The sequence below is a fragment of the Halictus rubicundus genome, chromosome 6, assembly GCF_050948215.1.
Source record: "Halictus rubicundus isolate RS-2024b chromosome 6, iyHalRubi1_principal, whole genome shotgun sequence".
NCBI classification, from domain to species: Eukaryota; Metazoa; Arthropoda; class Insecta; order Hymenoptera; family Halictidae; genus Halictus; species Halictus rubicundus.
The window spans coordinates 12,955,537-12,982,276 of record NC_135154.1 but is presented as its reverse complement, the minus strand read 5'-3'; the positions used below and the strand labels follow the sequence as shown (position 1 = coordinate 12,982,276).

General features: G+C 39.3%; 2 protein-coding genes across 2 annotated transcripts; one reads left to right on the top strand and one right to left on the bottom strand.

Annotated features, from left to right (window-relative positions):
* Window positions 1-2,653: 2,653 nt before the first annotated feature.
* On the bottom strand, window positions 2,654-20,186 carry LOC143354909 (uncharacterized). Its single transcript, XM_076789276.1, has 4 exons — window positions 19,829-20,186; window positions 8,102-8,247; window positions 6,377-6,656; window positions 2,654-4,116 (listed from the first exon to the last, which is right to left on the bottom strand). The coding sequence occupies exons 1-4, from the start codon at window positions 19,893-19,895 to the stop codon at window positions 3,908-3,910; spliced, it is 702 nt and encodes a 233-aa protein (XP_076645391.1). The 5' UTR covers window positions 19,896-20,186; the 3' UTR covers window positions 2,654-3,907.
* A 3,721-nt stretch (window positions 20,187-23,907) lies between these two features.
* Wmd (serine-threonine kinase receptor-associated protein wmd) lies at window positions 23,908-26,688 on the top strand. The gene is made up of 5 exons (XM_076790011.1): window positions 23,908-24,229; window positions 24,864-25,162; window positions 25,226-25,455; window positions 25,779-25,915; window positions 26,000-26,688. The coding sequence occupies exons 1-5, from the start codon at window positions 24,115-24,117 to the stop codon at window positions 26,209-26,211; spliced, it is 993 nt and encodes a 330-aa protein (XP_076646126.1). The 5' UTR covers window positions 23,908-24,114; the 3' UTR covers window positions 26,212-26,688.
* Window positions 26,689-26,740: the final 52 nt, after the last annotated feature.

The window sequence follows — 26,740 nt, the reverse complement described above, 5'->3', positions numbered from 1 at the left end:
TCGAACTATGCTAAACCGTCTTTGGTAAAAGTTTCGTATATCTTTGGTGATATCATTGTTCGTGATATGGCGTTTGATTATTATAAAAACTCCGAATATTTTCGTTGCCGAATCAGATTCCAGATCCGAGGGATACGAGAGAATGATTTGACCCATTATTCGCCGGCACACTTTTCATTTAGAATCGGAAGCGAAGCTTTTGGTCGTGAACCCACACGATTTCGATAAAGCTAGAGCCATGAATCATGAGCGCATGGACAGAAAATGGTCACAAAGAGGATATGATTACGTCTCGATCAACACTTTAACTGCCATGTTAGCTGCACGTGGACGACACAGTTTATTATCTGACAATGAATGCCACGTCGCAGTGCGTTCGATTGCAAATGAGCAATTCGGCCGGATGTAATGCTGATTACTGGATTCCGGACTTTATGCATTTATGACAAAATAGATAAGTGTATTACGGAATTGCGAATTTAATATTGAACGACATACATTTAAAAATGAAAATGTTAATTATGTCCGTCGTGTATGTTCGACACGATTCTTTTTATCACTGCTGTGTTAGAATCCGTGAGATATAAAATGGCGACGGAGGTATTTGCTACAATAAATAAAATGCACTATGTAATAGAATTAAGTATACATAATTGAATTAAATAAATATAAAATGTATGATTGGATAATTAAAATTAGTAGATACTAAGTGGGAGTGTGTTGATATGGAAAATCAGCGGCCAGAACGCGTTAATAAAGAATTTCAAATCAATGCTAATTTTTCGGATGGCTATCAGTCAGCAGTTAACGCGTTGAATCGCGACCAAGGATAGCATGAGATTTATCTGTGACCTTCTACGACATTGGGAACAATATAGCTCGGGAATGTGGGTCGCCTTATGCGGATACTTAGCTTCCGGTCTGGTAATTTATAGTTTGTAGGCTGACCGTCTACGGAATCCGTTTGTTATTCCGTAGAACCGGGAATATTATAGAAAATATTGTTCAAGTTGGTGAGAGAACTGGAGATCGACCAGCGTTGGTCGTTAAGGTATACGATAGCTCTTCGAAAGATTCGACAATTTCAGCATTTGAAAAATTCGACTTCTCTACATGTATACCTAGGGGGTGTCTACATAGAAAACGCGAAGCCAAACTGGCCGTGTGTGGTCTCATGCAAATGACGATCGTCGCGAGGATTCGCTGTGGAAAGCAGATAGTCTTCTCCATTGTCTTGCAAAGAAAGCAGAATCTCGAGTCTTGTAGGGTACTTCGACGGCCTGATAGGCCGGACTCTTTTTTGTTCTTCAAACTCAATAAGCATCGTTAACCCTTTGACCGCCGTCTATAAGCATTCGACGATAATCCCTGCATAAAGCATATTATCCGCTAATAATTAAATATTCTGCTTAGACGTAATTACGTAGGCTGAGTTGCTAAAAAACAGAACGTCCAAACATTTCCGTTGGTGCTCATGCTAAAAGAAAATGTCCGAGAGAATTCTTTAGGCAAACAAAAAATGTTGTACACTAATTGCAACAAACTGAAGTAAAATAGACGTTTTTTTCCACCACTGATAGATTTAATAGGTTGGAAATGATAGAATGATATTATCAACATTTTAGAGTTTCAATGTAAGTACAGATTTAATCGTTTAGTATAACATGACCTTGAAATGACCTTCAAATTAGAAATATAGATTAGCGTAAACAGTAATGTGCGTCGTTTGAAATTTTAAGGCATCGTGTTTCGTTTATACAACCTCCTATTTCCATCAACTTTTCGAGACAACACATCAGTTTATTAATTACACATTGAATCATGCGTTATTCAACGGAAGAAACGATCGACCTGGTTTTCATTTATTGCGGAAGTCAGAGTTTCAGACGGAGCAATCTAAAGGTCGATTTTCTGCTCTTAATTATCCGGCCCCATTTGTTTATTCTAATTTAATTAAGAAGTTCGAAGAAACTTCCAATGTAGCGAATACAGAGCCCGCGGAAGCGAGGAATTTTAGGTATAAAGCAGTTCTACGAAATTAAGAGCGTGTAATGCAATCATAGAAAACGTTGCTTTCGGTAGAACCTTTAAATAACCTCGAAACAAAAAAACATGTTTATATTGTCACATTTGTACCGTTGAACAGTGTTCATGGCGTATCGGTGATGCAATCACGATCTAGTAACACGGCTCACATGTTTTTAATTATTTCTTCGTGAAACTTTTACCAACATATTCGTGACATTTTCCTGATTAAAACGAGTCCAAACACGATACACTTGGGACCATAATTTCTTGACTAATCCACGATACGGTAGAGCCTCGACTATTCGAACTAATCAGAGAAACTTAAGTTTTTGAATAATGGAATAGTACAATAGGATTCGTACAATAAATAATATTATTCAGAATTCAGATTAATAATATTTGAATAATAAAATTCAGATATCAGCGGTTCGGATAATCGAGGTTCTACGGGATCGGGGATTAAACGAGTAAATGTGATCCGAAGTGTATCGTGTTTGGACTCATTTTGATCGAAAAAATGTCACCGGTCTGTTGGTAAAGCTTTCATAAAAAAATCATTGAAAACGCGAAAGTTTCGTTAAATTTTTCACCAACTGTCGCGCGGATCCCTTTCTCATGTCTCGGACATTTCCTTTAATTTTCGATTGCAACAAAGATATTTAGGTGCTCGGTTTCTCGTGACTCACCCTCTATACTTAATCGATGGGCGGCAACCAAACTCTCGAAAGTACTCCTTGCACGGCGAGATTACCGCTACAGCACTGTCGTAGCTAACGAACACTTAGAACGGCCGGCAGTCAAAAGGTTAAGGAGTCAGTTAAAGGATCAATAAGTTATCTGCGAACGTCGAAAGAAATCCAAGACTTTCACAAGTTCCGCACTGCGCTGTCGATCGATATGAAAATAACGGAAACAATTAGGCCGCTTCCCTAACTTATACTCTATCTATTTACAATAAACGTTCTGATATGTTTCTAAATGTCGTACTCTGATTATAAAAAAGAGACGTAAAGCGTTCGAATCTAAAGTACACGTTCTATATACAGAGTGGAACGTTCGAAACGGAACATCGGAATGTCTACGGTCTTTATAGAAAATATTTTGTTCATAGAAAAGTGAAATTTTTCCAACTATCAGTTTCTCCAGCTTCGTTTGGTAAGAAAGGACAGGCATTTTTACAGGACGAGGAGATGTTGATTTCTAGAATAATATTAAAGTTTCGAAAGACCGACTGCGTTTCGACGCAGTGTTTTTTGATAATGGCAACCCTGTTAGGGTTGTAACCAGCCATCGAAAGAGTTTTAGAATTTTTTAATATTTATGACCTTGATCGCGGAACATTTTTAGAAAAACGTTCTCATATCGTAACTTTCTACGAGAACCGTTGAAAAAACGAGATTTAGACTTTTTAATATCTTGAAATTCTGAAAAGCAAACGACAATGAGGACTGCGGATTTTTATGCAGTTACGAAGAAATCAGTTAGACATGAAAACAATATAAGATTGGAAAAGTCGAAAAATATGTTTGTACTAAAAATAATTACGAGATTATTATTGTACTCTGACTAATCAGAGTCAGTACAGTGCACAGACCTAGTCCCCGAAGGGTTGAAGGGAGAAATACATTTTAGTTCAACCACTGTGTCTCGCAATTGATGTCGATGGTATTCACCTTGCATAAAGATCCGTGATAAACGTCCACGAACATCGGGAGCGTTGATCTCGTTCGAACGGTCCACCCATAACAATCAAATCGCTTCGTCGAAAGTACGAAAATCATCACAGACAGGATATCAATGGAAACAACGAAATCGAAGGATATCACCGTGGAATGTATAGGCCAGAGGCAGCACGCGACGATCGTGATTATCAGATTCCTTAGAAGCTCTCGTCGATCCCTCGGTCGAAATTGAACACCTCGAAGTCGCCGTCCGGTGCGTCCGGGATGTTAGGTGCGACAGGTATTTCCGGTCGTAGTGCTACGCAGTCCCTAGGTGAACACTCGACACGGCCCTCGGAACCGCAGCTGCACTCGATGCAGTTCCCGGTCGAGTGCGGCAGCACTTCGCCCTCCCGGTATTCCCTGCCTGGAAATCAACCGTCTCGTCACCGAGCAGCCCAAAATTGTTTACGTTCCCCGAACAGCATTGGCAAAATGGAAACCGATTAAAAAATGGGGTCGCACAGTGGTCTGAAACGCGAAATTTAACGACATTTTGGTACAACTTCTAAACTATTAAAGATATCGAAGTGATATTTCGGGTGTAGAGTATTAACAAGTAATCTTCTTTAATGGTGCATAATGTACCATACTTTTTGTTTGTTTCATAGGTTTTTTTAGTATTTTTGAAATATATTTAAAAATTCAACAACTTTTAGAAACACATTCAGCTTAGTGAATATATTATTCCTCTGAATTTTTGAAAAATTGCTCTTTAAATATAATTTGGTTTAGTGTTTTTTAGTCGTCAAAGAGTCCCGACGAAGAAGTCCCAGACTTTAAACAATAATAACTTGTGATATGGTTATTATATATAGAAGGTTATATAGAAGAAAGTGTGCTGAGCATAATCAACTGTCTCATATTAGTTCAGTATATCTTCTAAGACAGAAGAGATCATGGAATTTTACAAAATGGAATATGTTTTGGCAAAATGTCACTCGTGTTTTAGACCGCTGTGGGCCGTTCCGATTAGGCACGGTTCCCCTTTGAAAAACATACGCGACGCGTGGCAACATTGCAAAGTTGTCATAATTTAAAAATCAGCATTTTAGAGGGAACGGGTTTGAATATTCTCAAGTGTCTACCAGCGTCACACATGTGCAGCGACCACGATTTATTTTTGTGCGTGTCAATTAATAACGCGTAGAATTCTAAGAGTATATAGATTATCTATGACAATATCTTTTTTCATATTTTCCAGTAGGATGCATTGCGTTCGATAAAATGTTATAACTAACATTTCAATCACCGCAAATATCACGTAGCCATATTTTGGTAGCAACCTGTCACTCGTTTTTACAAAAAAAAAAAATGGACCTAACCCCGCCCATGAATTTGCTCCAGCTCCTCCCATCGGCTCTTCTAAGCTCCCATCAACTTTCCTCGGCTTTACCCAGCGTTCCTCTCACCATCCTTTCTGATCTATTCGTCCTAGCTCCTCCCAGCAATTTGCCCTAGCTCCTCCCCCTGGCTCCGAGTCGTTGAAATAGAAAAGTGATTGATTTAAAAGCGGTCACGTGTTCCGCGTGGCAGCGACGACGCCTCTTACATTAATTATTCCAATGTTTCGCCAGGATTGCAGCTGGCATCATCAGGCAGTCGAGTGACACGCTGTACCGTTGTTAATTGTTCAGCTGACCAATTAAAATCTCTAGTTGGCGGTTATCGATCCGGAACACGAACAGGGTATACACTTTAACAGTAAACCGCCGCACGACAAACAACGGTATCAGTGTGTCACGACATACTCGTCCCCTTGATGAAGTTAGAGCTGCAATGCCACCGGTACGTTGGCAGAATCTTTCCTCGTAGAAAACGCGTTTACCGGCGCCAGACGATAAAAAAATGTACGAGGCACTGGCCGTAAAATCTTCGGATATCTGATAGGAGAGAGAGATATATGACGCGGAAATTGATACAAATAGCAACGGATAAGATTCGAGACTCGCGTTTATGGGATTCGACGCAACAACGGTAGAACGCCGGGAAAAGTCTGCAGTAGCGCTCACTTAAAAGTTTCGGATCCGGAAGTAAAATTCTTGCGTTGCAGGCTAGCATTTCTCTTCGAGCAATCGACTCGAGCACAGGCTCCATAACGTAAGAGAATGAATCTAGCGAGCGAAAGCGAGATAGACGCAGTTCGTCGTAATAAAGAAAATTTCAAATTCCGTAAGTTTCGTCTCAAATATAGTAGCAATGGATTGTTGAGGCTCTTCCGAGTAAAATGAGCCCAAACACGACATAAATCGGTCGACATTTATAGTTTCCATACATAGCGGTCATACGTATGTCCTTGATTGTTATTTACATCAAGTCTATAAAGCTGGTCCGATTTGCGTCGTGTTTGGGCTCATTTTAATCAGGAGAATCTCGGCTATCCATTGGTACTACAATTATAAAGATAAGACGACAATGATCGAAGATGAAATTTGCCGTGTTCGAGTCGGTTCCTGAAAGGAAAAGATGTCCCGCTCGCTGTCGAACCGATGTAAAACTAACCGTGCACTGTCGTAGCCGAACGAGCACTACTGTATCGTTTCGGGGTGAGCAAATTGTGGTTTGAATTTCAAAAGTTTCAGGGTAGAAACGGGCCGGTGGAAATTGAAAACCGAGTGATGTATTACCCATCACGAGGCACGTAGTCGGCGCTGGCTGCGAAGTAGTAGAGTACGTCCCGTTAATCTCCACGTATCCCTGCTGCTCCGGATCACCGAAAGCTTCCTCGGAGCTGTCGTCGGCGTCCGTGCTCTCCTCCAGCGACGGTGTGTAATTACTTTCTATCGTTGTCGACGGGAGGAGCGAGGGGCCGGCGGATGGATCGGTGCTCGGACTGTAATTCTGCCACCAACAATATACCTCGCCGGCGACACACAGGCAATGAGAGTTCGCGTCGTAGGACGGTATCTGGAACAGAGGCAGAAGGAACTCCGTGGTAGGTTATCTGGCCGGACGGATCTTTTCCTGTCCGTTGCCTCGTTCAATGGTAATAGTAGATTGATCGGAAACTTCGGGGAATGTTGCCAATATCGTATCGTTTACGGGCACATTCTGTCTTCGAGTGTCATATTTTTACGAATTTCTTCCGCAGGAACAGTTCTACCTTCAGCATTAGGCGATAGGACCTCGTACTATAAAATAATATGTTTAATAATTCTCGAGACTGTAATAATATTTCTGGATCAGAAGGCTTCGTTACATTTGCATTCGAAAATGCACCAACCTGAAAATGTACGGGGTGTTTCACCTAACTCGCTTGTTTTTTATGATAGAAGAAAATTTCTGAGAAGAACATTAGTTGGTTCGGAGGGGCAAATATTATGACACACAATAACCCGAAATGGCTTCGACAAATTGTACACTAGCGTCCATGGTGTGTAAATGTATGGCGTGGAATCGTAAGTGATAACAAACTCAAGGTCACTGGAAGGTCATAATATTACAGCTCGTTGGATTCATCTTGACCTCGGCGATCATATAGCAATAATAAAACTATATCATTCCATTTAAAAAAACTTCGATGACCTTGAAATCTCAAAAAATATAACCTTGGACAAATTTTTTTGCCTATCATACTATTTGCCCCTCTGAACCAACTAATGTTGCCCTCTGACATTTCTTTTTCTATCATAAAAAACAAGTGCTCGAGTTAGATGAAACACCCTGTATATTAATAAATTTCTGAATAAGAGAAAATGTACAAATTCGTTCATATCTTCCGCCATCCATCTTATGAAACATCGTAGTTGCACGTTCGCAGCATAATCAACTGCACATAGTGAATATTCGTGACGTCTGCACAGCAATTCAATATCTTGTCCCGACGCGACGCCAGCAATATCGAGTGTGGCGAAAATTTGCAATAAAAAGGCGTCGCAAACAAAAGTACCGGGGTGACACGTGTTTTTTATCGACGGATCGAAAGCAACATTTTCGAAGTTCCATCTGTCTTGCGATACGCTAGAAATGTGAAGTAAAACATGGTACGAGGATTACCCATCAATTGAGGTTGTCGATTGTATTCCTGCGAGACTTACAGGTCTTTCTCACTCTCTTTCTCTCTCTCTCGCTCGTTCTCTCCGCTTTCTCTCAAAATGTATTACGCGGGCAGCACGCGACCACCGTGCGTCAAATATTTGCTGAATCCAATACGAATCCGGGTTGTACGAAAATGTTATCGAATTTATCGGACGTATTTTTGTCATGCAACAGTCGAGGGCAAATAATACTGGCACCGTTCCACGGTTCGAACTCCATCGACTCGCGGGAATTATTCAAGCTGCATTAATGGGAGAAAAGAGAGAAGACGACCAGGAAACAATTGTTATCGAAAGGTTTATGCATACACGTACCGTCTGACTGTGGGAATACGCGTTTCCGTTGACCAGGCATTTTTTCGTGAACGCCTCCTCCGTTGTAATATCGTCGAACTCGCTCCCTTGAACCGCGATATCGACCTCGCCGAGTAGAATCTGGCCTTCCGTCGTTCTTGCTGGAACTAAAAGGAAATTCAACGTTAGCACGGATCCATATAACGTATGGGAATCCGGGGAAAATGAAAACGTACGGGGTGTCTCTCAGCGAAACAAACCGACCCGACCGCCAGAAAAATCGGGGAGAATCGAAGCAATTTGTTTAACACTAGATTTACCGGACCCGTCAAAATGACGGATTCTAATATTTTTAATTTACGAATATTGAGATCGTAAAGATGCGTCCATGAGGAATTATTTAACAAATTGTTTCCTTTGGGTATATATCATTTAAAAAAGTGGCTGCAAATTTTTATAGATACGTTCATGTTATTTTTATAAAGTAATGTAAAATAGGCACTTTTTGTGCTGCGTAAACCTAGTGTTAATGGGATGCTCTGGTTTTTCATTTTCCAAGAATCGATATTTTTAGCATTTTCTTTAAGCACAAGTGTTGTAACATATGTGAATTTCGTCAAATGAACAAAGTTGGTTATTTGTGGAAAGCTGTTTGCGAAAAGTGAAAAGTTCCGTTTTTTTTACAGTGATATTGACGTAACTCTTAACTTTATTCTCTGTTTCATTCAGGACGAAATGTAAAAAAGAAATACCAGAAGTATTCGTTGTTTTTGAAATGGTCTTTTATCGGTTCATCGATGGATGGCCACCATTGCTGGCAAAAATTGGAACGTCTGAAATGAAAACATTTTTTTTTATTCTCCAGCTAAAAGGTATTGTCTAAAATTTAGCGTAGGATTTTTTTCATATCTGAAATATCCTTTAAGCCACAAATAATTAAAGTTGGCTTTTTCGATTTAAACTGCTGCCATTTCCACGAATTATTGAATTTCTTAAAATTTCTGCCCCGCATTTTACGCGATACCTTCTGATTTGTGAATAAAGAGAGTGTTTCATTTCAGACGTTTTAATTTTTGCCAATGGCGGTTAACCATTGAGGGAAGCTGCAATTTTTGTAAATATATTTCCGTTTCTGTGGAAATAACAAATCTGCAATCTACATATGAGACTCCATTTCTGAGGAAATTGTATTCGCACGTTCGTTGCGTATGCAAACAATTGTGTTCTTCTTGGCTGACGTGTCTGCTCATTACAACCCAATTCTACTTGTTACAATGGTGAACTCGCTCGAATTAAAAAAGAATTTGTACGCCTAAGGGAAATTATAAGATAACATAATCAGTTATCTTTGTAACAAAAATTTTATGGAACAATACATATTTTGTAGAAAATTCTTGCAGCAAATATTTCTAGAAAAAGGTCACGATCACGAGATGAAGGTGAGCTAGGAAAACGAATATTGAATTAATTAACACCGATACAGCTTTGCAGAAATGAAGAGGAGGATAGTCTAAATAAAAGTTGAAGAGGAGCGGTGGAATAATTAAAAAAAATTCGTACTATAGCGGAGAACACAGAAAGAAAAGACGGTGCGCGGTGGTCTCTCATTAGTTCTATGACCTCTTTTTATGCGATTCGAGGATAAGCCGATCAATGAAAAGAGTTCTTTTTCAGAACGAAATATATCTGAGTGCATGCATGTCCAACGCATAAATTAGAGCCCATTCGGGCGCGCGTGTTAGGTATTCCACCCTGTATATGCAAAGTGCTGGCAGTTTTAAGTATATCTAGTCATGTACGGGGTGAGACGCGAGTAATCAGACGCCCAAGTATCTGCTGATAAGAAAATGTAGATTGAAGATAAGAAAATGTAGGTTGAAGTTCGGAAAATGTAGATTGAAGATCAGAAAATGTAGATTGAAGATCAAAGAAAGTGTTAAATTACGGTGTTTGTCCCATTTAACAGATTTGGCGACGTTCGTACCTTGTCTGCATAATACATGCAACGTAGGCCCTTATTCGAGGTATCAAATGTTTTAAAGAAATGCATCTGCATGTAAACAGAAAGAAATTAAATAATAAGTTAAAAGTGGTACATACTTCGTTAACGTTAAAAGTAGTGCTTCTTCTGGCATCTTTTACTATTTCCGAAGAGTTACCTAACATTGTGTAAAATTGATTACCGCCCTCAAGTCATTGAAACAACGTTTTAGATATATTATTATGTAAATCTAGATATATACGTACGTATGATATAAATATAATATAAACATGTTTTGAAGATATCACTTTTATAGAAACATGACATTTTTATTGCGCCACTGTTCGGTTATAATTTTCAGAGTCCATTGTCGTTTCAACGACGCGGACGATTCAGCGAGCTCGCCTTGACATGGATCGAGATTTATTTCCCAGAGCAATATAACTTTTCCCTTTGACATCTTGCTCCATTCTGAATTTTAAAAGAGATATTTAGGTGTTCTGTTTCTCGCGACACACCCCGTATGGCGAACGCAGCCGCCGCCGGCAGCTAGGAGCCTAATTAAAAATGCTTCCGTCACGAGCCCGCGAAGACAAAAGGAACTTACGAATTACAACGGAGGATCCTCGTCCACGCGTCGTTTGGCCTAGACAAAAAGAGGCGAGAAATGAGAATGAAAAAACAAAAAAAAAAGATTTGTAAAATATCGTCGCATCTGTCCGCAGTTTCGCCGGAAACTGTGAAATCGCACGTTTCTCGCCACAATGGCGGATGAACCTTTCCTATGCACGTGTACTCCGCGTATTTTCGCTCGAAGATTAATTCTTAATTATGATTGTCCTCGTTCGAGTTTATTTCAACGCGATACTGTTGTCGTTAGTATATTTTTTAGTTCGCGCACTGCACGCGCGGAACCTCACTGACGAAATAAATCACAGTTGCACAACAGAAATTTTTTTATTGTACCTAGGAACAGAAAATCAATGCGGTTAAACATTAGAAATTATAATGATGCATCCTCATGTTCCATGATAACAAACAACAAGTAATTGCAGCTAATGGCGAATACATATTTGATTTAATCCTCGTTTGTTGTATTGGCAAATGAAATTGCCATTCTAAAGCGTAAATTAATTGTGATTCGATCCGATAAATAAAGTTTGTCGATTACGGTAGATACACATGTTTGTTTAGTACAGACACAAGAGTCATATGAAGAATGATAGCTAGCGAGGTTGTCTGACTCTTTGTATGATTATACTACTGCTCGACACTCGGGCCGTGGTCACAGCTACCACAAACATCAGGTAAAATCAAAGCAATTTATAATGAAATAATAACAATAATTTGATCATCTTTCCAATACCTTGCGGTGAGTTTAATATTTTAAAATTGTGATATAAACATTGCAATTAAATGCTTTTTCTTTCTATTAATCTTTAATTTGACGTTACTTTTAAAAATACTACTGATCTATGCTTAATAGTTCCGCGTGTCTCGCTAGGGGAAAATCTAATTTCAAGAGTATGATCGCCGTGTGGTTTGCGGACACCCAATAATGAAACTCGAGGGAGACTTCAACCCAAGATGAACAAATAATACACGAAGAGTTCACATCAGAGTTGGTAAAAACTTTTCATAAAGCTCCGGCCGGAGAAGATTTAAATAGAGGCAGAAAGAGAAGAGAGTCGACCATCTACACTGACGCTTGTGGGAGAAAAAGAAAAGTCAGAGCAGAATATGCAGGAAAACAGATGAGAAAAAAAAAGAGAACGGAGAGGCCGTGTAACCCAAATTTAAAAGGAAGAAATTGTAAAAACAATAAGAGCAGAAGGAGGAACGAAGAATATAATGACGAAGAAGGGTATTGTTTACCTTGTACGCTTTAATTCATATGGTTCCAAGCTAAATGAAAAATGGATGCACTATAAAGAGTGAAACAAATGGACACAGGAAGAACGAGCTGAACAACGTGATACATACGGTTGTCATAATTGTGAAACCGAATCATCTGTGATCAGATGAAAGAAGTGTAATTGTCTAAAGAATTGGATTCATGTTTACTAAAAAGTGTATATACGAATTACACAACACATCGTTTAAAAGAATTTAATTTCACAATGTAAAATCGTTTTATATCTTTCAATGTCTTATTAAAATACTGTTGTGCTCTGAACGTGCTTAAATAACAAAATTTAATCGAATCTCACTTCCAATATTAATGTATGAATTTCTATGTAAATAATGATCAAACAAAATCAGCAAACAATGATCTATATTCATATGGTAAAAATGAATAAAGACATAATTGAAGGCACAAAGGGTTAAAATTATGACGTGACCCAATTGTGTGGAACATCCTGTGTACCTATCTAGTGCCCAGTCAAATATTTGTCTAATAATGACCGTGCATACCTGCCGTAACATGTTAGTTACCTGTCGCATAGAAACCAATAATTAAAATCTATTCATGAATCATAACTAGGTAAATCATGGAGGTAATGTGCAAAATCATAGCACCAGGCATCGTGAAACGACCTTCTACCGATGGAGCACTCACTGGCCGAAAATATTCCCCATACCTCAACGAAATTCTTACGCAGATGATAACGCAAAGGTATTTCGAAAATTGCAATTCACTAGTAAATGCACTTTACCGATAATTAGATTAAATACCTCACCGGGATAATATGAAATTACTTTTTATTGTGGATATATTATGTAGATATAATGCTGATATTACTAAATTTCATAATTAATAAAATTACTGTTCTTTTACATTACTTTCTAAATAAAAAAAGTAATTTTTTTAATTGGAAGCTAAAATTCCACTGTTCAAATTTTCCTTATTTAAGGCACAACACTGTTTAACACGTTGAACGCCACGTCAGCCATATGTGGCTGACGGAATTATTTGTGCAGGTTTTAAAATGAATTTTTACGTTGATATATTCATTGTACTAGACTTAATTAGGATCTGTAACATGCAAGAAAGTTGGAGGATTACTCAGTATCGTACATATAATTTTTTGCAATTTTTATTTCATCAAATAACTTACTTTGATTTTATGGGGTTTCTAGTTTGGCGTTCAAAGTGTTAACACTCATCAACAAACAACAATGCATATTAAACAAATCAGCTGACTTTCTAGAAATTAGGTTTTGATGTATGCTCAATTCTTCCTAATCTTATTGTAATATAATTGACTAATAATAAAAATATGTTTCGATGTGCATAGTTTACTCAAAGGCCGACGATATCAGCGAAAAATTAGATAAAAAATCGGACAACAGTGTGCCGCAGCACTGTGCGCTGTGGCGGTGGTTTCGAGGGGCTCCTTCGGTTTCGGGGTTAAATTCGCGACGAGAATCGCATTGCTCGCTAATTCCTCGCGCACGAATTAGTGTAAAATACGAAATATGACGTGAAACGTCTGAAGTGTCACGATATGGGCAACTCTCCGTGACGGTGCCGTGCCGGGGCTTTGCACGGAGCCTTGCTGCATCCAGGCTAGGATTCAAGACGCGGAGAGACAGAAAGAGAGCGCAAGAAAGAGCGAGGAGGATGGAGCGACGGGGATGACGCGTGGGAAAGAGAAGAGGAAAATTCCTCGGGCTCTTTTCAATTTCACTTTATACCTCGGAACCAACCACCGACGCCGCACCGCCCCTTTCCCACGTCCTTCTGCTGCTTGGCAGAGGCTCTTACGGCCTGGCAGAACGGCTTTCAAAGATAACGAGAGATTTTTCCACCTCGGTTCGGCGAGAAGGACATTTAAATTCGCGCTAATAACCGGCGAAGGTCGAAAGTCGGTTGATACCGCACATACACAAACACATACACACACAGAGAGAGAGAGAGAGAGGGAGACGTACACACCCGACACTCTTCAGATGTCTCGCGGAGGTTTTCGTTCGTGGCCCAGTTACGACGGAGAAAGCATCTCGCGCGCCTAGAACTGTTTGCAACTTTTCGTGTTCCTTCGCCTCGGATACAGCTTTGTTCCTGACGCCGTTAATTCCATTGTTACCCCGGCGCCACACGGCTCCGACGTTACGGCCGCACCGCTATGCCCATTGTTAGCCGTTTTTTCGAAGGAAACGACGCACGGTGGAATCGTCAAAACGCGGCCAAAAAGTAAAATTTTCAATTTCATATAAAACCAATGAAATTTGCTTCTTAAATATTAGGGGGAGCCGTAAGTAATAAATTATTTTGGAATCTAAAACGAATTTTGTAGTAAATTCAAGTGTTTATTTCTTAATTTATTATATAATCTCCATTATAAAGGACAGTTTGCGATCTTTCCTGCAAATTTTCAATCCCCCTCTTATAGAAATGCAGAGTTCGTCAAGCAAAATATGACTCAAGGTGTCTCCTTACATCTTCTACGGAAGTGAATGTTTTATTTCTTAAATAATGCTCCAGAGACTTATTATTTAATTTAGTACCCTAGTATACAAATTAAGTTTCAGCACGAATATAAATTGTCACGCGCAGTACTCTAATATAAAAATTGACACTCCATTTTCGGGTCGTTGATTATGAATCTTGCTTCAAAATTACATCAAACAAAATGGCGTTTGTGCACCTTTTGCATACATGTTCGTTAAAGTAGAAATAATCAAAAGAGCATGCGTCATATATTTCTTGTATAGAGCGAAATCAGAACGAATTTAATCTTACACGTAGTATTAATATTGAAATGAATTTTTCACTAACCGTCCCCGACGGTCTACCCCTAAAATTTGATAACTCTAGACCCGACGTATGTCATTGATCATTAAAGCTGTCTACCGCAATCACCCGAGACTGATGACATTTCGGGGGAGGGGGGAGAGGGGTGGGAGCTCGGAGCGAGCTGGACAGCTATTATGGCTGTCAGTGTATCTCGGGGTCTATTCTTTGGGAAAGCTCTCCGTAACGAGCCAGCGTGGAGTACAAGGATCGATGAAAGAGAAAGGTTAACGCGGATAAGTAACGATTCATTAGGTAATAAAGAATCACACGGAATAAAACTCTCATGCGATTAGACCGGGCACAAAGAGGAAATCCTGCTGTTTCCTTTCAATTTCACTCCCGCCCGGCGTCCGCCGGGGACTCTCAAAGACGCTTATCCGAGATAACGAAGAGAGACACTCTTTGTTCCGCTCGAAGGAAAAGGATTCAAATTTACGCTAATAACTTCTCGCTGGCACGGTAAGAGGGAATCGACGGGAGAAAGTGAAAACGAGGATCTCTTCGCGAGAAAGGAGAGAATTGACACCGCTTCTAATATTATTAACCCGCATTTAATTATACAGGGCGCTCGGTGATTGGTGGCGCAACCGAAAAGGCGGTGATTCCACGTAAAAAGAAAAAAATATATACCGAAAGTACGGAATAAAATTTTATCATTTGAAAATACAGTTTGCGTGCTTGGCATTTGTAACAAATAGAATCGGTAGGTCACGAACAGAATAAATAAATAATAATAATGTTATATCGATAAGTGCTGTTAATTTCTGTTTCATTTAAATGGTTACGAGTTGAAAAAGATTCTGAGTTTCAAGTTACCATTCTACAAAACCGTCGTCATACCAGAGTTCTATGTTATATGTATCGATACCGTATCGGTTTTGTAACAGTTATATATCAGAGTTCTGTACCACTTTGAAAAATATATATATATATGCGCGAATATTCGTTTATATGTATGTAACCGTTCTGCATTGGTTCGCCATCAGTAATAAATCAAGAATACGCCGATATCCGTTTTGTTAATTTTAAACTCTGTCAGCGTTTGTCTTCGGTTCGAATTTAAAATATTCGCGAAAAATGTACTTCGTTTCGCGCAGGAAGAATCGAACCGGAAGATAGCATGATAGAACCGATACAATAACAATTCCGCAAGCGTAACCGTAACCGGAACCGATATAAACCAAAGCCTTTTCGATCCGTAACTGTTACGACATCGTTGCGATTCTTTAAAACAGCTTCAGTTAGAACCTCCGTACAGACGGTTCATAACTGTTATTTTTATCCATTTTAACCCCTCTTTATGCGAAAAGTATTTCATCGAAACAGTCTCTGTTCACTCGAGACCAATATGAGACATTCGATGGATTTCAACATTTAATGGACTTCGGTTTCTGAACATTTAAAATGAAAATTTAAAAATATTGACAACAACGCGCGATGCTTTTATTTAACACGTTCACTGTTTGGGTCCGTAGCGTTCCATGGTATATTAAAAAGTTTAGTTCAAATGTCCACTTTTATTACTTCTAATTTTATTTGTTGCTATTAGTCTGCTACATCTCTTTTCATCGGCTGATACGTTCCCGTTTGTTAATTTAGATTTATTTTTCGTATGTTTTAAATAAAGATTATTCAATATGGACGCACGGGAGAGTGAATCGCATATGATGCACGGGAGAGTGAATCGCATATGATGCACGGGACAGTGAACGTGTTAATTGAAGTTTTTATATGAAAACTCGAAAGTAATATATCTAGAATGATTGAATCTTCAATATTAAAATTTAAAAATATTGCTCACTCACACATGATACTTATATTAATCGAAGCTGTTACATCAAAACTGCAGAATATTTATAATTTTTGCGACATAATTTTTGCGAACAAATATAACGTATATATATATATTTTTTGTAAAGTTTCTCGATTCAATTCTCATCATCTGGACTTTCTTCGCTTTATAATAACTTGGTGCATACGTTTACCAGGCGAATTCGAAACTTCTAAGAGAAACTGGAAATAAACAACAGGAGGGACTGCAGTAACGGTGCTAAGCGTTTACAGACTGCTCAACTCGCCAAATTGCGTTAACAATCACGACGAGACTGCGGATCTTTATGCAAATTCGTATTTCCACGGCTGTTTCACGGCAAACAGACTAAGGAAGAAATTTCTGCTGGAAAATCTCAGCTTCCTAACATTTGACGAATATAGCAGCACCATTATATATTAATTTTCATCTTTTAATATTTAATTCTTAACTTAACCTCGAAGCGAACATTAACATACTAGACAAGGAGTACACAAGTAGTATAAAATGCAAGAGATTTAATTAATATCCAAATGATATTTGTAAAAATAATATTGGTTCGAGAACCATTCTCAGAGATGATTTTTCATAGGATGGGAAAAAACATTCAGACAAATCACTGGTGCAATGGCGATTCTTCCAGAACAGTGAATAGACACCTGCACGTTTATGCGCTCTTCGGAGCTGAACTATAGATAGTTGGTGGAACAATACCACCTGTAATAAGCAAAAAAAAAATTGAAATTGTTGAAGCACGTTGCACGCTAGGCTTCTACCAAATTTTGATCATTTGTCATGATCCGTTTCCAAAGTCACGGCAAAATAGATACCGCACAAATGATTCCGGGGTTCCTGTTGTCAGAAGAAGCTTCCATCAGGAAAATTTATGATAAGCCTCAGGATTCGCCCGGCAGAAATCCACGAACGAGCCGGGATTCCCTTTCTCGGTTCCCCGTGTCCATGAAAAATAAAGAAATTTCAACGCGTGTCAGAGAAGAATGGCTCCGCAGGACGCGAAGCGATATCTTTTCCCGATGTTCGTCCCGGTCTACACCGGTAACCGCTTATTCGAGAGAAGAATTTTTCGCGTTACGACTGGAAATGTACCGTGCCGGAGAACTAAGCACCTTATCTACGATGCACAGACGGCCGCGTGGATTTCGCCGAGGACGATTCGCGTGAGAGGCGAAAAACGTTGTGTCTGCCACGAACTCGCATCCCCTGCGTTATCTACTTTTATTAATGCTGTCGCCTTAAATAATGCATGCCGCTTCGCGGCAAATGCTGCTGAATAATAACGATAAGCACGGGTAACTTCGATTGTTCTGCGGAATCCTTATTAATGTTCAAAATTACAAAAACTTATTCGAACGCGTTACCAGTCTTGGTTATTTCTACTGTCCGAAGAATTCCCGACCCGTAGAACAACGAAATTGTATTAACACAGTAATGCCTCGATGTGTGTAAAAGAGATGCGCATGATATTTGCGAAAAAATCCGCACTATCGCTGATTGTAGCCCTTGAGCTCGATGTAGCGGTGAGACAATATACTATGACAAAACTTTCTTATTTTGTAGTATCTTTTTGTGACATTTTTCTGATTAAGGTGACGTCAAACACGACACAATTTGGATTATATTTACTTTAATTCTCGGTATAGTAAAATTTCGATTATCAGAACCGACATGTAAAATAGTAATAATGTAATATTATATTATATTAGTATTTACTTTTCTGTTAATCAATACTGAAATGACACAAACGGGGTATGGAAATAATGTTATTTATTTCAAAGTTTGCAAATTGTAGACTTAAAAAGTTTTATTCCTTCATTATTTCAGCAGGAAAAGCACAAAACCTGTATAAAATGATAAAGCGCAGAAAAAATCTGTCGGCTAAAAAGAATAAAACTATATAATACACGGCGCATATGTGCACATGGAGTCTTGAAAAGGTTAATCCTACTTAGTCTCCTGTTTAACTATTTCTTTTTTTATATAGTCGGACATGCCATAAATCCATAAATACCGGTGGTTTAGTGGCGTTATATACGTTGATGGCTAAAAAATCACCCCGCTAACAGGTTGATTTATTACTGATTTTCCACGATTTGGGGGAAAGGAAAATTTCCGTCTCGCAATTTTCCAATTTCCCGTCACGTATTCAGCGAACGTGTTGCATGAAGACCATCATTCTATATGATTTCTCCATTTTATGCAATGTTGCCTCGCAAAGAATGCGCTAACGTGACCGTAATAAATTCTTCAAAATGCCTGACCGATGTCGATCCAATTATCACTAATTATCTCACTTGATAATTTCACGATCATAATTTAAAAAAAAGAACGTACATCATTTGCCGATAAAAATTCTTTGCAGCAAATCGCTCTGCGACAATAATAAATGCAATATCATTTACAACATTTCAAATATAATGATGCAATATTTAGAAGAAAAAATCAGTCCAATGTTGAGATTTATTTTTATAAATTGTATTTCACTTCTTTCTTATCTTCTTCTATGCATTTAATTTATTAAAATATCCGTTTAATAAGTTCATACACAGAAGGTGATTAAACTAATTATATCCACTTCCACAAATTGGCCACTCTACGTTATAACAATCAATATTTAAACAACAGTCCATCTCCACCGAATTCTTATTATTCTTTCCGGAAGTATTGATGTTTGCGAATTGCAAATACATGTTTAGTAATACAGAATGAATAACATTATCCGCCATATGCACGATAAATATATTTTTCGCATCATGTCTCTAACGATTTGATCAGCTGTTTCCCAGCGACGAAATATCATTTCACCAACAAATCCATACGGCATTTAATAAAAACGTCCTCGCTCCAAATCGCCTGCGTTAATTATCTCCTCGGATTTGAATCTTTCATTTTGGGGTTGCTAAAACGCGACGCTGGTATTTGTCAAATATAAACCGAGGAACAATATAAGAGTGCGTCGAATTGTGCGGAGGTGGTGTTGACAGTGTTTGCGGCGAAAACAAAAGGCTGACCATCAAAGCATCAAAGATGGTGGTGTTGCTATTGCGAAATTAATGGCCGTGATAAGGCTTCGAAGTGGCGAACCGAGTGACAAAGAGAGACAGATTAGATACGATAGGCAGAGCGAGAGAGAGAGAGAGAGAGAGAGAGAGAGAGAGAGAGAGAGAGAGAGGGAGAAAAACATTCGTCAGGACTCACCAGCACGAGTGCCAGCGACGTGACACTGCAGCCAGGCGATGATGGCGAGCAACGACGAACTTCTCATGGTTTTTTCGCCGTTCGAACAGTTGGCAACCCCGTTGGCAAATACCGAACCGATTCGCGATCAAGACGCACGTGCGAACGACCCACAATTATCGGCGACCACTGTCCTCGGCCTGCAAGAGGACCGACACCGGTGTGTCTGGGCTCCACGAAGACTTTTACTTTCGTTGTTGCGATGGTGAACGTCCATAGAGCGGCGACGGAACACGACGGGTCCTGTAAAGCTCAAGTGAATTCCGGTTGAGAGTTCATGGTCGGCGGAGAACGGACAATTACACCGTCCCGCCAGCAACCCCTGATAACGACTGAACGCGAACCTGTCGGGAGAACACCCTCGCGAATCCTCCCGCGAAACTCTGGTTCTGCGCGCGCGCGAACTCTCGGCCAATCGGCGCCACCGTGCAACCACCCTTAACCTGTTAAACGAGCGATAATCATGGAAACCCCTGTAAACACGATCAAAGATTAATAGAAATGCGTTCCGATCCGACTTATGCACCTAATAGATTCGGCCACGTTCGAATTTATGATAGCGCTGATAACGGCGGATAGGATTTTCGGTAGCCTGACGGCGACAGGGGACGGTCAGAGTTGATCGGAGGGTGGAACGTAGGCGAAAAAGCGGATGTGCACGAAGAAGGCTCGCGAAACCGGAAGAGCAGCGGTACTGTATACCGCTGTGCATTGCGTATGTGGATAGGGTGGTGAAGGAAGGGTGAAGGTTCCAAAACCCCTTCCATTTGACTTCTAGAGTCGAGGGTGGACGTTGTTCCTGCGATGTATCGCAAGTGGATTGCTAAACGCTGAAATTGATTGATAAACGGTAAAAATTCGAAATGAATGAGCCGTAAATACGATGGTGTCAGTTATTGTGGAAGAAGACACCTGAGATACGCTCACAATAGCTGTCCACTCCACCCCTGCGTTGCAAGTCGGAAGTAATGGGAGTGGGATGGACAGCTATTACGACTATCTCGGGGTATACGAGGGTATATGAGCCTACTTCAGAATTGCAGCGCATTTTATGAGAGTATTCTGTATTCTTGCGAAAAACAGATCTTACACACATTCTACTCGGAAGCGTTCTAAATATGGGTATTGTTCCAAAGTTAAATGAATATTAAACGCTTTCATATTGGATTAAGCTCTAATAAATAATTTCAGGATCTCCCCACATAAGAGGATCAGTCAATTATAGAACAGGATTTTCCTTTCAATTTTCTATTCGAGCGCAGTTTTTTAAAAATACAAATGAAATATGAAATATTCCGGTACAATCTACACACTTTTGCCTCCAAATCGGTAATTTTTTAATCCAAACTTTACATAATACAGGGGGTCAGTCCCAAAGCAAATTGCACATAAAATATATCTTCATTACTATTGGAACAATATTCTGCGATGTCTGTTTGAGTGGTTCAAATAAATGATAATTACAAGACGTTACATTTAGACAGTAAAGAGAATGTTGGAGAATACTCCAAAGCAATTTTCAAAATTTTTCTTGTGTTAGAACCGGTGCTCGGTCAGCTTCCAAATGGTTCCTATTAATTCCGCCTATTTTATAGAACCGGTTCACTGTGGGGCAGCTAAGAGTTAATAAATGATGGTTTCCAACAATCACGATGAGAGTAGTACAGCAACGGGTCAAAAATGTTTCTCGCTGCTTTCGGACACAGTGGACATCCAGAAACGTGTCAGAAACAGATTCTCATGTCGACATTCGCTTTCTTGCATACGGAACGTTTCTCCTTCACCGCTGTTTACCTTCGTGAGAGACGCGTTTGTGTATTTACGTGCGCCATGCGCGTGCTGGCGCGCATTTAAAAATGTATGTATGGTTTGCCCGGCGCAACGGGCACCCGTAGTCCACGTATGTGTGCCAGCTTTGTAACATTTGAAAAATCTTTGCTGAAAACGGAAGCAATAAATTAGCGAAGGTCTGCGATGATATCAGTCCGATAGAACGACGTCTTGTTAGCGTTCTTTTATAATTGCTCCTGAAAATGAGTGTTCCGTTGTATGTGGGAGGTGTTGCGAAGATTGGCACTGAACAAAGTAACAACAAGTTTATGTAATTTGGATAATAACAACGAATAATTCATTAGGGGTATAAGATAACCTTGTTTTTGAATTATAGACGAACTCGCGCTACGATAATCTCTTCCGCGTGTAGATGCAGCACAATTGGATGCTACTTCAAGCATACTACCATTGTCTATCTATAAAATACAAACACGAGATCCCGTAAGTTTGTACTTAATTGTTATGAAATATGCAGATGAACGTGGTAGAATAAATTTTACCTCGGTATTATCATCCCTTCACAATAGCAGCCTAACAAAGGCCGGATTATTATTTGCACTAATTTCCATCATTCGGGGAATCATTGATATAATTAATACAATTTAATCGTCAGAAAAAACAAAATTAATTTGAGATACCAAACATTTGTTATTATAAACTGCACAAATTGCATTTCGATATATCAGTTCACACGCAACAGTTTGGGTAGATGTTCAGTAAAATTGATTTTTCAATCCCATGCCCTCGTGGGGGCTTCAAGATGAACTTTGATCTACAAAGAAAAATACATTCTAGTTCATTTGTCGTTTACGTTATTATATCATTGTACAAATGTACATAACAATTCGAACAGTATTTCCAATACGTCCTGGATTTGAATGGGAAGATTATGTTTATTTAAATGTGCTCATTTTTATGCAACAAGCTTTGTACAGACTCTCTTAGCATTGTTTAAGCTTCGCGAAGGAAGGAATCGATAAAATACTGCAATTTGTCGCCTGTAGACAATTTGTGCCAGCCTCTTTGTTCTCTAATTCGACCTACTTTTCTCACATTGTTTCGCATATCCTGCTGATCGTTAGTCTTTGCACGAGCCACAACTTTATATTTCCCAGAACGGACATTTAAGGTTATTCGAAGGGAAAGAGATCGGCCGAGACTCACGGTCGCAGAACGCCAGGAAGAAAGACAGAGAACGAAAGAAAGGACGAAAAGAGAGAGTCAAGGACGCTGAGACAAGTTCAATGTAGACAGCGCTTTTAAAGGCTCCTTGTGATACTTCTTCGCATGTTCCTATGGTACCAAATTATTCGGCTGTAACATAAAATCGTTCGCTTGTAAATATAAATACGTCCTCTTTTTAACGATTTAGTTCTGACTCATTGCAAATGCGGATACCTGTAATTAATCCTCCGACGGCTGACCTTTTCCTCAACTATAAAATCGATCCTGCTTAAGATAGTTCGCAGCTTTATTTATCAATTCCTTTAAGCATGCTTTCGAAGATATTTCTCGACCCATTATACAATTTTTATAAATTTTAGTTTATACAATTTGCAATTTTTGTGAATGTTAAGAAAATGGAATCAAATCTTATTTTCCGTGGTCGTGGCCCATGTACTTTATTTTCCCGTTGTAAAATCTACTGGTAGTACTTTATCATTTTATTGATTACTAATACGGAGGTATTTATTTATGAATGCATAAAGCAGTGTACTAATTTTGATTAATATACATAGTACAAATATTTAACGATAATGTCTAGAAATGTGCAAGATGAAATTCTCGAGATTTTAATATTAGATTACAGTAAAAAAATTAATGATAAAAACGAACATTAGACTGAAAGTTGAAAAAGTTTTACAAGAATATAAATTCCGTCTAATTTTCATTGCTATCGACTAGATTAAAATAAAACAAAATTGTGATAGGGTGCCCTATCGTTTTGTCAGCATTATCGGTATTATAGCAGCCGTAATCGATAACCGGCGACTAATTCGTTACGCTGAGCGAGAATTGTCAATCCGATTAAAGATTGAAATCGATTAAATGGCCGGTTCTGCCTGTAAACGGAGGAACGGAAACCGTATTGTTTTTGTGGTTCGTCCTCGAGGCGGAGCGAAGCGAGTCAAGTTAAAGAAAACTCGCGGAGGCCGCCACAACCTTCTTCCTGTCTGAACTTGGCCTGCAGCGCTCGCTACGTTCACGGTGTTCAGTGTCGCATCGTGCGTAGATGGTGACGGTTCGTTCGAGAGGAACGTACTGTTAAAGAAGCAACGGAGCTCGAGTCGCCAATCGCTGGGGGGTGACGGAGAAAATTCGCAAACAGAATTTCTCGTCGCGCCCTAGCCGGGTGTGAAACGTGTTCGGGGAAAAGCGGGAAAATTCGATCGTCCAGGGACGCGGCTGACACCATGGCGAATTTGAGACAGACACCGCTGACGTGTAGCGGGCACACAAGGCCCGTGGTGCATCTCGCGTTCTCCGACGTCACGGAATCTGGCTATTACCTGATCTCCGCCTGCAAAGGTAATCGCTTCGTTCGGATTTTTCATTCGTTATGCCGAGCCCGGCTCCTTTGTCCGATCTCAATGGATTCTTCTTCTTTCGACATACACACACACACGCGCGCGCGCGCGCGCGATTCTTGATCTCCTTGGCCTAGTTCCCTTCGAACGCCAAGGTTTTACCGAGTTGCAGGTACCGAGGTTAGATACCGCGTGTTTGGAAAGTTATGGGTTTATAGAAAAGCGTCGTCTGCGTATACCATCACTTTACAGGTTAACCAATTATACCTACTTGGTTATATATTTTTGTTTGTGCATTCGTATTCTCCATTTGCTCAACACCGTTTAATGACATTACTATTGATCTGTTGTTTATGTAGAAGTTGATGAGTAATAGTCAAGGTTTACTTACGGAGCAACAAAGATTTCCGTACTACAATATCTCTGTTGAGTGTTATTATACTTTGTTGGCCAGATACGGTAACCTTAACTGAAATAGATTCTCTGTATTGTTAACTTTTATTTAAATATCAACGCGTAGTACTTTTTTACTTTCTTTATAAGGTTTATCCATTTCGAGACTTTGTTAGAAAACAAAACTCTTCTCTGTCTGAAGGAAATCTCTAATCTTTTTGAATATATATATATATTCGTAGATGGCAAACCTATGCTGCGACAAGGTGACACTGGAGATTGGATTGGAACGTTCGAAGGACATAAAGGAGCGGTGTGGGGTGTTGCACTAAACCCTGAGGCTACACGAGCTGCCTCGGGCGCCGCTGATTTTAATGCTAAAGTCTGGGATGCCATTAAAGGGGAAGAAATTTACTCATTTCAACACAAACATATAGTCAAGTCTGTTAGTTTTAGTACAGATTCCAATTACTTGTGTACTGGGTCTAATGAAAAGCTTGTACGAATTTATGATCTTAACAAACCAGAAGCAGCTCCACAAGTATGTATCAGTATCTATTTATAGTTGACTCTTAATATTTTATCTAACGAATAACGTTAACAGGTGTTCTCAGGTCACAAAAATTTTATAAGACACGTTACTTTCTTCAACAACAACACTCAACTAATAACTTGTGCCGATGACAAGACGCTACGAATCTGGGATAGAAACACTGCACAAGAAACGAGGAGGCTAGGTTTTCCAGCTGTTCCAAGTTCTATGGAAGTATCTAGGGATGAGACTATAATTACGACTACTCATTCCAATGTAGTCACCTTCTGGAATAGTAGAGAGTATGTATATTTTGTTGTATACGTATCTACGAAAAAATAGTAGACTATGCCATAGAAGAAATAGTAATAGAAAGATTTCAAGGTAGCTAAAGTACATGTAGTGTATATTGTATGCTCCTGTTCGAGGTTACGGATTAATATTCTCTTTGTATACTTGTAAATCAGTCCCAGTACCTCGTGATTGACCTTCAGTAGGAGGATACGCTTCCCGATGCCAAACACTACGTTTTAATGCGATTTCATTTACTTTCTAATAATTTGAAAGTTTCAAGGCTATTCAAGGAAATGATTCTGACTTGTAAATAAAATTATTGTTTGTTTAGCTTGTCGAAATTACGCGAGTACGTAGTACCGACTCAAATGAACAGTGCCAGCCTACATCCAGATCATAGTATTTTTGTATGCGGCGGAGAAGACCTGAAAATGTACAAGTTCGACTATAGTACAGGAATAGAAATTGGTGAGATTTGACACCTTATAAAATGAACAATACGGACAATATTTTTCGTCGGTGTATACGTAAATATTTCAAACAATGTTTTAGAATCATTCAAGGGTCATTTCGGTCCAATTCATTCTGTACGTTTCTCACCGGACGGCGAGTTGTATGCTAGCGGCTCGGAAGATGGTACTCTGAGATTATGGCAGACGACTGTTGGTAAAACATATGGCCTTTGGCGATGCATAGAACAAGCCCCTGTAATGCAAGAAAGTGCTGCCATACTTAACAACAAACAAGAAGTTTCTGCCAGTTAAAAATCAAACGATTCACGAATAGTGTAACAAAAAAAAATGTATACTTTGACAGTGAAGAACAGACACTTAACGAGTGGAAGTGAGACAGGACAGTAAAGGAAGAATCTCGAAATTTTACTAGCTGGCGATTGTCCTACGCTTTGTAAATACGGGGGATCTTTGTAAACCTAAGCTCCACTCCGAATCAGGCTGTTGCTGTTGCACGTGATACTTCGGAGAAGACTTGAAGGAAAAAGCGGACCAAACTTCATCGTAGTCTGATAGGAGAGACATGGAAGTGCGGGAAACGTCGTTCACTATTTATTACAATGAGGAAAGAAGAAACAATTAACATTTATTAGCATTATACATGTCCATTATTATAACTACAAAAAATTAGACAAAGGTGTAATGAAAGAAAGAAAAACAGACTCGGAATGGATGTTTTGTGTTCGCATTTGTTATTTTGCAATAATAATTACTATACAAGTATAAAAATGTTCTGTCTGGGTACACTGCCAGTGCATCTCCCTGAAAAACACACGTATCA

Bases quoted from the DNA above. Each gene is read 5' to 3' on its own strand.
- Wmd (XM_076790011.1), top strand. From the start codon at position 24,115: ATGGCGAATTTGAGACAGACACCGCTGACGTGTAGCGGGCACACAAGG. The intron at 25,163-25,225 runs GTATGTATCAGT...TAACGTTAACAG, and splicing joins AACCAGAAGCAGCTCCACAA to GTGTTCTCAGGTCACAAAAA. The intron at 25,916-25,999 runs GTGAGATTTGAC...ACAATGTTTTAG, and splicing joins TAGTACAGGAATAGAAATTG to AATCATTCAAGGGTCATTTC.
- LOC143354909 (XM_076789276.1), bottom strand. From the start codon at position 19,895: ATGAGAAGTTCGTCGTTGCTCGCCATCATCGCCTGGCTGCAGTGTCAC. The intron at 6,657-8,101 runs GTACGTGTATGC...CCTCTGTTCCAG, and splicing joins CGTATTCCCACAGTCAGACG to ATACCGTCCTACGACGCGAA. The intron at 4,117-6,376 runs GTAATACATCAC...GTTGATTTCCAG, and splicing joins GACTACGTGCCTCGTGATGG to GCAGGGAATACCGGGAGGGC.